Genomic DNA, 13908 nt, shown 5'->3' with positions numbered 1-13908 from the left:
CCAGCGCTATTGTGCACCCCTCTGGTCCCCAACCCCCCCCCCCCCCCCAACGTCAACCGTTCCTCGGGTTAAAACGTCCGCTCGCTTCATGTCTAACGTCCAAAAAAATGTCCGGAAATGTTTAGAAGAAGAAAGGGAAAAAAAAAAAAGTTAAAATGAATGATGAATGGTGAGAAACTCACCTCTGCACCCCCTAGCGTACTCCCCCCCCCCCCCCCCCCCCATCCTTCAATCCCTTCGCTGGCCTGGTCGGGGTGTAACCGTGGTAACGGCATGCTGGCGGGTGAGCGTGGCCCGTTGCCAGGGCGTCCGTCGCCACGGTAACATCAGGGAAGCTCTGTTGTGTGCAAACAAAGCTTCTGTGTGACCACTTTTCTTTTTTTTTTTTTTTTTTTTTTGGAAGAAGTTTCTCATGAGTACATTTGAAACCGTAAAAAAAGATCGTAAACATCATTCATACAATGATTCTGACAATAAAGAAGCGTTACTGCTCACTCTGTGCTTTATACTTGAGACTTTTATTGTGAAATCAAAAATGGGGAATAAAAAAAAGTCCTTAGCAATAAACTCAATTTAAGTGATTAATTGACTAACCCCTAATATAAACTAAACCACAGAGATTCTATTTTGGATCACAGGAAAAGTAGGGGGCTCGAGGTTGACCCCAGTGAAATGTCAACTGGTGGCCTGGCACGCACATTACAGTGTCGTTACTGCAGGGATCCTTTCATCGACGTATCTGTGTAAAAACTTTCAGAGAGGGAAAAAAAAAACAAATTTTTACTCGGCCTCGTTTTGCATAAACTTTGCTTGATCTGCTTGACCCGGGCTGACCTCGTCCTCCTGGCGTGAGGCTAATCCCGAGATTAGCGATTACTGAACTTTTTCAGCGTTTTATTGTAGTTAGCAACACGCTAATGCAACGGCGACTGACCGTTAAGTGGCGTGCAAGTACTACTGTACTTTTGCTTCTATTCTCGAGCATTGTATTAAATTGTGAAAAAATATATTCATTGCGTGACGTGAGTATTTATGTTGTATAATTGAATTTGCCCACTAAAACGTGCGTTTCATCTTTAAATAAAAAGTGAGTAAAGCCGCCCAACGGAAGACTCGTTCTGCCCCCCGTCGGACCGCAACGTCATCGCCGTTGTGCATTCATGTGGCGTTGATTCCGCATTTGTCTTTGCGCACTTTGCGTGTCTTTTCGCCCCCTCGCCCCCCCCCCCGCCGGCATAATTTCTATTGTCAGCACACACGATGACGCTTGCCAACCTGGAAGATTTTCCAGCCACGGGAGGAGAGAGCTCATAAAGCTCTTTTCATTTGGGTCTCCCGTGAGATATTGCCCTCCTGCCAAGTCTCACACACTCCATAATGGAGACTGACTGGGGCACGGGGGGGGGGGGGGGGGGAACGACGATTGGGGGTAGGGGCGAGGGTAGGTTCGCCCTCTTTTTTTTTTTTTTTTTTTTTTTTGTCTCATGCTTCATTTGTCATTTGTCAGCCCATTTCAATGAACTTCTTTATCAATGTGTGCGTGTTTATGATCGCAGTTGGACCGACCGAGGCTGAAAATCTGAATGGGCCAACCGTCGCCCCCCCCCCCCCCATCCACGTCCCGCGTTACTCCGAGTCGCACATCCGTGCCAGATTGTCTCCTTTAATGTAAATTATTCACCGTAAACTTATTAGGTACACCTTCTGAAACCCTCCCGTGGCTGGAATACGACATCTCGCCGGGTTATCTTTTCCAGGCGGTGACAACGAGGCACTCTAAAGCGGCCTCCGGGGCTAAGCAGTCAGGAGTCACCTGAGCAATGCGAGGAAACTGTCCTGCTTTAGAAAATGCACACAATTTCAGATTGGAAAGCATCACAAAAATATCAGAAGAGAGATTATGTGTCTATTAAAGGGCAAAGTTTAGCAATGTTGCTAACCAGCGAGCAATGCAAAGAATGCTCAAAAGATGGCAAAAAATAATAATAATAATACAATGAAACTGTCGTTTGAAAGATGTATACTTTTATTTAAAGATATTCACCTTGTGAAGGTTTTTAATTTGACGGCGAGGTGAGCACAAAAGCGTCAAGATGGCGCAAGAAGAGGAAAAAACGAAGATCGTAATTGAACTTGAGTGCTGTGTGGGCTCGTTTTGAAGTGGGGCGGCACCCCCCCCCCCCCCCGCCGCCCCCGTCATGTTAATCTCTCCTCTTCTTCAGTCGGTCCATACTTCTCCTCCACCTCCATCGTCCCATCGTGGCCCGCCCACTCCACGTCTGGTCCTAATGTGGGGTCGGTGGGTTGACCCCACATGAAAGATGGAGTTGGGGGAGGGGGGGGGGGATGTTTTCGGGAGCTACCCCTACCTACATACCTCCCGGTCAAAGTGCCCTGTTACTATGGAAACATGCTGGTTTTGTTTAGATCTGGTTGCATTAACTCAACTCAGAGGAGCGCCAGGAATTTCAGTAGCGTTGCTTTGCTGCCACCTGCTGGTCATCCTTCACTACTACCTGCTAGCTCGATTTCAAGTACAGACTTGGCTTTTGTACACGGCGCAGTACTGGAAAACATAACAAAGTACCTTTGGGACAACTTTAAAGGAGAAATCCATTCATCCATCCATTTTTATGCGCTTATCCTCATAAGGGTCGCCGGTTAAAGGGGACATTTGGTGAAATTTCACTTTTTAAATAGTTCATCATCAGCTCATCGACTATTGTAAAGGCGCTGATAAAAAAAAATGTCTCGACTTCCGACAGCAGGATTTGAAAAAGAAAGAGGAAATAACTGATAAAAATTGAAAAACGAATGATAATATGGCAGATATCTATTGATCTTGTAAAAAATATATTTGAAACTATTTTAATGACATTTTGCAAAAAAAAAAAAAAAAAAAGAATGTTATGGAATAAGGAGACGAGCAAATCATTCATTGGATTAGACTGTATTTAAGTAATTTAATACATATGAATTAGTAACACTAAACTCAAGGAATGACCAATAGGATGAGGTGTCCCACAAGGCTTTGTATTCTGCCCAATAGGATTTCTTATCACTAATTAAAGCAGAAAACAGATGTTTATCCGACGGCAGGTGTAAACATTTGTAATACCGAGATGGAAAACGTAGGCATGACTACAGTGAGGATGACTTGTCAGCGAATTGTACTGTACATGTCTACTCTTCTTCTTTTCCTTTCGGCTTGTCCCGATTAGGGGTCGCCACAGCATGTCATCTTTTATGCATTGACTCTGATTATTTAAATACTTTCTAATCCAATGAATGATTAGCCAGTCTTCGTACTCTCAACTTTCAAAAAGTATATGGTGAAAAACATTATCACGAAGACACATTTAAAATGTTGCACAGTGCGTCCATATCGAAATCACTACTTCTAACATATTTCATATTTCAGCTGTGACAGAAAATGGCCAACTCACTATACCACCATGCTCCTATCGTATACTGCAGTTGTGGATGGGGAGCGATTGCTAAAAGTGACCATAGAGGGGCGCTATTCATCCTCCACCTTGTCATTCAGCGTGTCCGCCTCCTGGTGGCGCCATAAACAAGTTTACAGCCAAGCAGATGTCAGGAGCCCCAAAACCGCTTTAAACCCCCCCCCCCCCCCCCCCCCCGCCACACACACACACACAATTAATTTTATTGGTTGCGCTGGTAGCCAATCACAGCTGACAGGTGCCCCGCCGCCAACGCCCCACCCCAAAATCGAATCAAATATTGGATGTGCAATTTTGAAATGAGAAAACGTTCCAATGCCGTCAGCGTGTGTAGAATGTATAATTTTCTTAGCGGATTACAGTAAATGGACAATGTACAAGTGTACATTCTAAAAAAGAAAAAAAAAATATTCATTTGGACAAAGAAAAGAGTGAAGAAAGACAGTAAAATTAGAAAGAAAAAAAAAAAAAAAATCCCCAAACTGTTATTTTGCCTCAGGCTACAAGTATCCCGCCATCCTCCTCCTCATCTTCATCCTCGTGATTATATGCTCGCTTTTGTCCTGCACGTGCTGCCTCTCCTCCCCTGCCTCCCCCTTCTTTCGCCATCACCCCCACCCCCACCCCCTTCCCCTCCCTCCCCACCCGCACCCCCACCGGCTCAGCTTGTTGTCAGTCACTCGGGCGGCGGAACAGACGGCGGCGGCGGCGGCGGCAGCAGCAGCAGCGGCGGCAGCGGCAGACGCTAATCCTGGTGGCGCGCCCCGCCCGACAGCCTCCCCCGCCGGACGACAGAAGCCGACGCGAGCCGGGAAACGGAGCGGACCGGGCCCACCTGTGCAAATGGACGTACAACTTGGATGATTTAAAGCGGAGGCGGCGGCGGCGGCGGCGGAGGAGGAGGAGGGAGGGAGGAAGGAAGGAGAGCATCATGAGGAAGACGAGGGTGTCGGTGATGTAGCTGGTAGCAGGTGCTGCAGCCTGGTGCCGCATTGCTTGCTCGGCCTCCTCCGTGGGGGAGAAGGTGATGGCGTCATCCCCCCTTTCTCACACACACACACACACTCGTAGGTACGTACGGTTCTGACATGGCGCCAAGCAGCAGCAGCATCTCGACTATGTCGGACGTTCGGCGGTAAGCGGGCAGGCGCGCGGCTCCCCGTCGGTCCAAAAAAACGGATTCCAATCGCTCTGACCGTCGGTGTGAAAATAAAAACGAGCCAACGCTCCCGGATGGAAATTTAGAGCGGCGGCGAACAGCTGCATCTGTGCGCTCGGGCTTTAATCGCACGTTCGCCTATTTGTGGATTCGGGGCAAAGCTGCGCGCCGTTATTTGCTCCCAAAAAAATTGACTGATTTCGTGCTCGGCCCAAAGCTGTTACTTTGTGGCCATCCTGTGGCACCTTGCTGTGTTGGAATGAGTTGAGGAGTTTTGTGTAGACCGAAAAAATGCTTTTGTGCCACTTCGGGGGACCTCGGTGCCTAATCGAGGGGCTCGTTTTACGCTCTAAAACCAAACCCGCCTTGCAGGCCCTGCGGAAAAAGAAGACGAAGACGAAGAGCGTCGGTGAGGTGACGGAATATCACCACCGGGCCCCCGCCGAGATGACTCACCTGCAGGCCGGCTTGTCGGCGGCCACCCTGGAGAAGGCCAAAGCGGAACTGAAGGAAAACCCGGAGACGCTCCACCAGGACATCCAGGAGGTGCGCGACATGATCATCACCCGGCCGGACATCGGCTTCCTGCGCACCGACGACGCCTTCATCCTCAGGTTCCTGCGGGCCCGGAAGTTTAACCACTTTGAGGCCTTCAGATTGCTGGCCCAGTACTTTGAGTACAGACAGCAGAACCTGGACATGTTCAAGAACCTGAAGGCCACCGACCCCGGAATCAAGCAGGCGCTCAAGGACGGGTTCCCCGGCGTGCTGGCCAACCTGGACCGGCACGGGAGGAAAATCTTGCTCCTCTTTGCCGCCAACTGGGACCAGAGCAGGTGAGACTGACGACAAGACGAGCGTAAATACTTTTCCGGCACGTACGACCCCCTGGTGCCTTTTGGTGCCCTCGCGTTGGCTTGCAGTTTAAAGTCGGGGTACCAAACGGGACCTTTTTGCCAATCCTTCATTGGACTGTCCCACTTTTTCAGTTTTTCGGGCACTCTGTCAGCGTGCAGTTCGCCATCCCCTTTTTAGCGCCCACTGTGTGGCACTTTTCTCGGGTTTTTGCCAGGGTACCAAACCACTTTTGCCATCCTACTGTCGTCGTACCACGCGCACTTGGGCGCTGTTGGCACCTCACTTTTCAAGGTTTCGGATACGTTTTAGCACCCTGATGTGTAAATGCCGCGTTTTTGCCGCCCGGTCGGATTTTATCCGGTACCACCACCGTTGTGGTAGCATGTAACGCCACCTTATAGTTGGGATACTATGATATAGATTGCTTTTTTTGCACGGGCGGCACGGTGGAGCAGCTGGAACGCGTTGGCCTCACAGTTCTGAGGTCCCGGGTTCGATCCCGGCCCCGCCGGTGTGCAGTTTGCATGTTCTCCCCGTGCCTGCGTGGCTTTTCTCCGGGTGGGCACTCCGGTTTCCTCCCACATCCCGAAAACACGCAACATTAATTGGACGCTCTAAATTGCCCCAAGGTGCGATTGTGAGTACGACTCTCCATGTGCCCCGCGATTGGCTGGCGACCGGTTCAGGGTCTACCCCGCCTCCTGCCTGTTGACAGCTGGGATATGCTCCAGCACTCCCTGCGACTCTTGTGAGGATAAGCAGCTAAGAAAATGGATGGATGGGTATTTAGCACCACACCTTTGGGTAGCACGTAGCAGCCTCCCGTTTTGGGTCAAACTTTGTGACACCACAGGGCCAGGAGACCAAACGTTGCATCTAACTATCATAAAATGGTAGTGAGGTACATGTGCCATTCCGTCAGGTACATGTTTGTGGACATCCTGAGGTCCATCCTGCTGTCCCTGGAGTCCATGATCGAGGACGCCGAGCTGCAGGTGAACGGCTTCATCCTGGTCATCGACTGGAGCAACTTCACCTTCAAGCAAGCCTCCAAGCTCACGCCCAGCATGCTCAGGCTCGCCATCGAGGGCCTGCAGGTAAAACGCGCGTTAGCATCACCTTCTTCCCCGTAGTCGCACGTAGGCCTCGAGCGTTGGGATCACGCGTGCAGCCAGATTGTACTCTCCTGTTAATAATCTCATGGGGAAAAAAAATCAAAAATTTTGAAAAGCCAGACGACCACGTGGAAGGCGAGCGCAGATTCCGACTCCCGACCTCCTTTTTTTTTTTTTTTTTAAATTCCTATTATTGTACCATCATCTTTGCTTTGTGCGCTCACTCAGCCCACGCACTTGTCTCATTTTTTTCTCGTGATAATATGATTATTATGAATAATTTAGCCTTCAGGGAGGTGCGGCAGGTGAACAGCGAGCGGAATTCAACCCGATCCAGTCATAATCCCGCAGGATTACAACGTTGTTAGAGGATTAAAATATGTTAAAAGGGAGTGAAGCCTCTCCGGATTGTTTGATTTACATGACATTATTATTTTCTTTTTTGAACGTTAAAGTTAACAGCGTTTTGTTTCAGTTCGAAAGAAGAAAAAATGCTAACATGTTTAGCATGAACTCCCTCATTCGTCTTTGCATGAATTATCCTTTGGCGGTGATGTCATTTTGTCTGCCTTTTTGGATTTTTTTGTTGTTGTTGCAGAATCCCGGCCAGGTGGAAACATTATTGAGGCTATTTTTTTTTTTTGTGTGTGTGTGTGTCTTTTTTTTTATTAGCTCTCACTGATGCGTGCATGCTAGCTGCCACACATTGAGCTAATGCTAGTTTAAACAAATTAGCAGAGTAATGAGGAAAATAGCAGCCTATGATGTTATACTTTTGAAAAACATGCAGGTATGACAACGAAATAGAATGGGGAAAAAATAATTCCCCCCCCCCCTTAGATCTTCTCCCCCACTCATCTTCATCAACCAGAGAAAACGCTGACATCTGACTTAACGCCTTCATCCATTCACTCATTCATCAGCATTTCAAAAATGCAGCCACTCGCGTGACGCAACGGCGCTTTGTTGTAACCCTGACGTCGTCCGTAACGCGCATCCCACCCTCCCGGCGTTTCCACGGCAACCGGCCCGACTGCCTGCCCGTCTGCTCTGCCCCCCCCCCCCTCCCTCCAGATGGGCCCGTCTTTGTTGGGTGTGTGTGTGTGTGTGTGTGTGATGTTTTATGCATCGCTCCACTGCTCTTTCATTTATGAGCTTTGTATAACCAGCTGCTGCGTTGCCAAGTGGCGGAGAGACATTTGGCAGCGACAAAATTGTAACTGATGATTGGAAATTGCTCCCCAAAAAAAATGAGAATGACAAAAAAAAAAACAAACAAACACATAGCCACGCATCAGGGAGCGACAGTCGCACATTATTTCATCACAAAAATGAAACACGGCTGGGGAAACGCGAAGACGCGGGAACAGGACGCCGGGACGGACTGACGACAAACTGGCAAAAAACTGGACAGGTGCACAAAATGAGTTCACATGACACAGGTGAGAGGATGCAGATCAGACGCGGGTGGGCGGGGCAATCGAAAAGCTTGACAATGATTGGACGACGAGATGAGACACGGGTGATGACGACAACCAAGACAAAGTTATTAAAAATCAACAAGATATGCGGCGGTGGTAGCAGAGTTTTTGATAATAGTGGCGCAAAATGATAAGACGCAGGCGGGAAGACCATTATGATAAGATGTCATTATCCAAGCCGCTTATCCTCACAAGGGTTGCAGGAAAGCTGGAGCCTATCCTAGCTAGCTTCGGGCGAAACGCCGACTACTTCCTGAACCGGTCGCATGTCAGTCACAGGACAGGTATCGACACCATCACCGAGCGGGACTCGATCCCACCGTGTCCGCACCAAAGGCCGACGTGTGGACCGCTACCCCATTGACAATGGCCGGAAGACCACCTTGACCCATTTTTAAGATGCGATGAGACACTGATGCACAGACAGGACACGAGACCCGTCGCAGTCGAGAACGCGGATGGTGGGAACAACGAGGGTGTGGGAGACGCGGGTGGTGGGAACGCTACATGAGTTTGACGATGGCGGCAAACATTGAGACATTTTGGACATTTCTACGACAGTACGCGACACAGGCGGGTTTATAAGATGGGCGCACGGGCGGGACACGAGACCGGACAGGCGTCAAGTCAAGTAGGGCAGCTTAGAATGACAGAACTGCACGGAAAACCAGAGTGGACGATAAAACACGGGTGACTGTGCCGGTGCTCCTCGGACAGTGATGCAAACAAAAACAAAATCCGGATGAATTGAAAACCAGGGATGAACAGATTAGGAACAAATAGTGGCGCAGGACAAACCTGATGAAACGTTGGAAGACCGGAAAGCCAGATCAGACACAAATACACACAGCTGGGTTTAAAAGATCAAGGGTGTGTGTTAAAAGTCGGATCGCCTCATCCTGTCACTTGTCATCTATCCAAAGACGAAGCCGAATGTCCCACGGCAAGGAAAAAAAAGATACAAATAAAAACGAGGGCCGTGTTTGTTTTTAAGGAGGTAAAGTGTAGCCTGGAGGGGGGGAGCTTGAGCTTGCTTTTTACTAAACGGCCAGCCTGGACTTTAGAAGTCAACCGTTGGAAGTCGCTGGCATCCGAGACAGAGGCGGATCGATCGCGGGCCATTGCCCCTTAAATGAAAGGAATTGCGCAAAACTGAAGACTTGAGTCCCGCATCTTCTGTTCTGCGTAAAAAGCAACGACTATCAAATTCTGCAGTTTCTGTTCCGGCTCTAGTGAAAAAAAGACTTCATGGTCTGTTCTGAGTTCTCAACCTGGTGGTCTTGTCGCGCTTGTGGACAGAATTTACCGGCTGCTGTCACCTTCGATTCCTCTCAAGGTTTGCGCTGACCTGCGGCAAACGTCCCAAAATAGATTTTTTTTTTTTTTTCTTTCTTTTAATACTCTATATTCGTAAAAGTCCACCCGAGGGCCTCGGACTTGAAACGTGAAATTGAAAATGGTTGTTGACAGCGTGCGACTGGCTGCTTGCAAGGAAGCTTTATCTTTCAGAACCCGAAGTACGGTTTTACATTGACTCTCGACGTTGAACACTTTTTCACGAGTGCGTCTTTCCGTACGCGTCGTTCCACCTTTTTGCGTTCTTCTCTGCTAGACTCGGAAGAACTGACTAACATTTCCAAGTGAATTTCTTATATTTATTCCATCAAACGGCATCAATGAGAAGCACAATCTGCATTGAATTGAACCAGAAAGTGTGACAAAAGACGTGATCGGCGATTAAACATCTTCGAGATCCACGAGAGGCTTCCGGAATATTCTCTTCTGTCAACATAACGGGCAGTCGTCTACATCCTGACTTCCGAACATCAGGTCTGAAAACAGAGCGCAGATAATTTCCTCCGAGATGCTCGATTACATCTCATAATCTAATCCAGTAGCACGGGAAGTTCATACTGGTCTTTTTTTTGTTTGTTTGTTTTTTAATGGTGACAGGAAGTAGCCATGTTCAACCTTTTACGGCGCCATGTCCGGTGTTAGCATTTGAGACTTTGGCCCCTTTTACGCTGGCCGCCGCGGAATGGGAGGTACGACGGCGACGTGCAAATTTCGGTAGTACCGAAGATGGCGGGTCACTGATCGGGTAGTGGTACACACGCCTGCCTTTGGCGCGGGCAGCGTGGGATCGATTCCCGCTCGGTCATGGTGTCGATATCCGCCCTGTAACTTTCGCCTGAAGCTAGCTGGGATAGGCTCCGGCTTTCCCGCAACCCCTGTGAGGATAAGCAGCTTGGATGAAGACATGACAAGATGGTGGATTAGGGAAAGACAGGTACTTCCCCTGCAATGTTTCCTGGAAAGCAACCGTCACCGTCCGACAGCTATTTTGTTTGCTGATGTCGTCAAAGTATCAGCAACACAAAAGCAAGTCAACCCGCAAAAGTCATCCGTGACGACAAATGCTGCAGATTCCTCTCCACGACTTTTTGTAGTTCAAAATGAAAATTAAAAAAAGGACATCGTGTCCTATTTCTGCACCGTAAAGACGAATAACAATGAGGCGGATGAGACGTCGAGACGGAGCCAGATGAAGGCGGTAGGAGAGGGAAGCTAATTGAGAGCGCCAAACGAGAACGAGAGCCGGAGGACTTGGGAGGCTCTCGTTTTTCTGAGGAAGAGAAGACGGATGGAGATCCCGAGAGGGATATTCGGAGATACAAACCGGGCGTCAGACGCAGAAAGGGAAGACCGTCTGCACGCAGTCGATGCGAGGCCATCCGGTCAACCGTGACCCGAGCGACCTGGGAAAATCGGGAGAAGACGGATGGATGGACAATACTGGCTAGTCTTTGTTTGAAGGGGGCGGGGCCACCACGGGGGGCGCAGACTCTGCCTTAATCAACCCTTTGTACATTTGCGTGTCTCCCGTCACTGCGACAGGACAGTTTTCCCGCCCGCTTCGGAGGAATCCACTTTGTCAACCAGCCCTGGTACATCCACGCCCTCTACACCGTCATCAGGCCCTTCCTTAAGGACAAGACCAGGAAGCGGGTGAGGAAAGCCCGCAGTCTTGCGCCATTTAAGCTAGGACCAACTCCGAATCAAAGAAATTCTAAACTGAAATTTGGCGACTTCCTAACATGTATCTCGGCTGCCGTCGTAGATCTTCATGCACGGCAACAACCTGACCAGCCTCCACCAGCTGCTGCATCCGGAGATCCTGCCGTCAGAGCTGGGCGGGATGATGCCGCCGTACGACATGGGCACCTGGGCCAGGGCCCTGCTGGAGCACGCCTACGACGAGGACGCCGAACCGGACGCGGGACCCGACGGAGGACCGGAGGCCTACGCCGTCTCTGTGCAGGACCTGCACAGAGATCTGGACAAAGACCTCTCGCCAAAGAACATGAAGAGGTGAGGCCCATCAAAACAATAAACATCGAGGCAACATTCCAGAATTTTCTACCGTGCGTTCCCAATGAAAAAGAGAGACTTCTGAAATTGACGCGCGACAGAGAAAAGTGTTGTTTACAAGCCTGCCATGAAAAAAAAAAGAAAAATTCGGCAAGTATACAAAACGAGGCTTCAACTCGTTGGAAAAAAAAACAAGCCGCTGTCTTACACCTACGCCGAACGCGCTGAAACTACGCCCGACTCAACTGGCGGCTGTCAATCAAATACCTCAACTATGAGGGGAAAAATTGAAAAATGGATGCGACTTCATCTAGCATCTTTTTTATGCCGACGTTTGATGGGAAAACTTACAATATCTCCTTCAATCTTATTTCTTTGGGGTAGAAGTCATTACAATCCACGCGTTGGATTTGTTTTACGTTAATACAAGACAAGAAATCCTAAAAACCATAACGTGGTGTATATGCAATGTATTTAGCGCCCTATTGCTAACACGTTAGCATGTTGCCAACCTTCAAGGTCCCAGTCGGTGGTGGAGCCCGGCGTCCTCAAGCGACCTGACAAGGCCAAATGCGACGAGGACAACATGCAGCCGCTGCTCTCGCTGGACTGAAAACAAACAAACAAACAAAAAATCCCTCGGAACCTTCCGGAAACCACCTTTTGCGAGCGTCTCTGTGCGGAATGCCTCAGAGAGATTTCTTCCACTACCGACTTCCTGCCGGACTTCCGCGTTTCCCTCGTCAAGTGCCAAGTCCGCAAAAGTCCGACTTGGACTTCCGAGTGATTGTCTTGGAACGATTTCCGCACGGGAGCGACGGGACAAACGGAGATTTGGACGCGAGCTTTTCTGACAGCTTTCAACCGAGGAGGAGCAAGATGGCCGTCGAGACGGACCGGCAGGCAAACTTCCCTTTATGGAAAAAAAAAAAAAAAAAAAAAAACAACCAATATTTTCATTTGCTTCTGCACAATATCCGGCATAACATCAACCTCCATTTTGATTTTTGATGAGACCAACCTCAAGCGGACGTCCCGTGACCCGTCATCCGTGTTCGTATCCCGCCATAATGACTCCTAAACATATGCATATTAACTACTAATCCATTATCAACAAAAGTATTACTAATAGTAACAATTATCCATTAGACTAAAAGTCCTTTTTCTTAAGCATTAGCACTGCTGTGATGCTAATTGAAACTAAAATATAGAAGATACTTCCTGTACCTTAGAAGCATTTTATCTGTGATTTCTTTCTTGTTTTAATCCAGTCCACAATGCTCGCGTCCCTACCGTGGCACGCGCTAGCTATTCAAAAGCTTAGCTAGCTATGCGAAAAAGTCCAAATGGCATATAAATGCGAAATTTTGAATAAACAAAGACAAAATGTTGCACGTACATACTCGTGATATTGTGTCGTTTTAATGCAGATTAAAGCACTACGCAGACATCCCACAAAAAAGGATGCAAACGTAGCCCAGCGAAAAAGTCTAAATAGCATCTACATGTACATTTCTGAAAAAACATAGCTAGAATCTAGTATACACTGCTCGTAGTTCATGATTATCCATCGACCCATTTATTTGTGATGACTTTATCAAAATCCTGCTGAAATTAGAGGGAAATTGCAAAACGACCCAATCTAAACTAAACCAATCCTCAAATGCTATTCTACGTTCCAATGCTAGCGATAGCTAAACGGGAAAAGTTCCAAGTCTAAAATTTAAAATAAATGCAACTAGAATGTACTACGTACTCCTCATACATCATATAGCACTTGTGTATTTGTATTTTTGCCGGAAAAAATAGTATGCCGATATGTTCCATAAGGTTCGGTGGTGCACGGTAGCTAAAGTGACAAACTGGACGTGGCAAATTTTAAATTCTTCTCGCCAACTTTTCAGCTTTGCGAATGTTTTTGTCAACGGAGTGATGCCATCAGCTAATTAAATGAAAAGTTCATCTCCCTCTAAAAAAATTTTGAAAACCACTGCACTCCATTAAGCTAACGTTTTATTTAATGTACATAAAACATCGGGTAGATATCTTTTATTAGGAGCTTGTTTCAGTTGTAAAATATTTTACACGCTGAAATCGATACATTTAGCAAATTCTAGCATCAGCTACTAACATAGCGTTCTCTAGCTAGCCTACATGTTCGCGCCTTTAGCATAACGTTCAACACTAAAATTTCCACATTTCTTAATGAATTTCAACTCTTCAAATATCAAAGTCCGCGACAATTTTTACGTTGAAAAAAAATTACCATCTCTCCGCCAAATTCCACATTTTATATGTAAACAATTCCCATTTTCCAAATTGAACGCATCCTTCCATATTTTGCTGCATATTCTACCGGTTCAAACCCTCCCAACTCAAAAGTCTTCGCTTCATTTAGAATATATTGAGAAGCGTTTTTAACGTTCTCATAATGTCCACATTTTCCGTCGCGTTTG

The 13908-nt window shown here is 47.8% G+C and overlaps 1 protein-coding gene across 2 annotated transcripts; it reads left to right on the top strand.

Annotated features, from left to right (window-relative positions):
• The first annotated feature begins 4398 nt into the window (after window positions 1-4398).
• On the top strand, window positions 4399-13155 carry clvs2 (clavesin 2). Of its 2 annotated transcripts, XM_061811692.1 has the most exons (6): window positions 4399-4491; window positions 4999-5462; window positions 6407-6581; window positions 10979-11089; window positions 11202-11452; window positions 11972-13155. In XM_061811692.1, exons 2-6 carry the CDS (start codon window positions 5074-5076, stop codon window positions 12063-12065), a joined length of 1020 nt encoding a protein of 339 aa, XP_061667676.1. In that variant the 5' UTR covers window positions 4399-4491; window positions 4999-5073; the 3' UTR covers window positions 12066-13155. The 2 variants fall into 2 exon arrangements, with proteins under 2 accessions (XP_061667676.1, XP_061667675.1); XM_061811691.1 differs by lacking the exon at window positions 4399-4491 and having other exon boundaries at window positions 4906-5462.
• The last annotated feature ends 753 nt before the right edge of the window (window positions 13156-13908 follow it).

This window comes from Syngnathoides biaculeatus, chromosome 23, assembly GCF_019802595.1.
Source record: "Syngnathoides biaculeatus isolate LvHL_M chromosome 23, ASM1980259v1, whole genome shotgun sequence".
NCBI classification, from domain to species: domain Eukaryota; kingdom Metazoa; phylum Chordata; class Actinopteri; order Syngnathiformes; family Syngnathidae; genus Syngnathoides; species Syngnathoides biaculeatus.
Note: the sequence above shows the minus strand (reverse complement) of the source record. Positions and strands in the feature narration are given on the sequence as shown.

Bases quoted from the DNA above. Each gene is read 5' to 3' on its own strand.
- clvs2 (XM_061811691.1), top strand. From the start codon at position 4,918: ATGCTTTTGTGCCACTTCGGGGGACCTCGGTGCCTAATCGAGGGGCTC. The intron at 5,463-6,406 runs GTGAGACTGACG...CCATTCCGTCAG, and splicing joins GCCAACTGGGACCAGAGCAG to GTACATGTTTGTGGACATCC. The intron at 6,582-10,978 runs GTAAAACGCGCG...TCACTGCGACAG, and splicing joins TCGCCATCGAGGGCCTGCAG to GACAGTTTTCCCGCCCGCTT.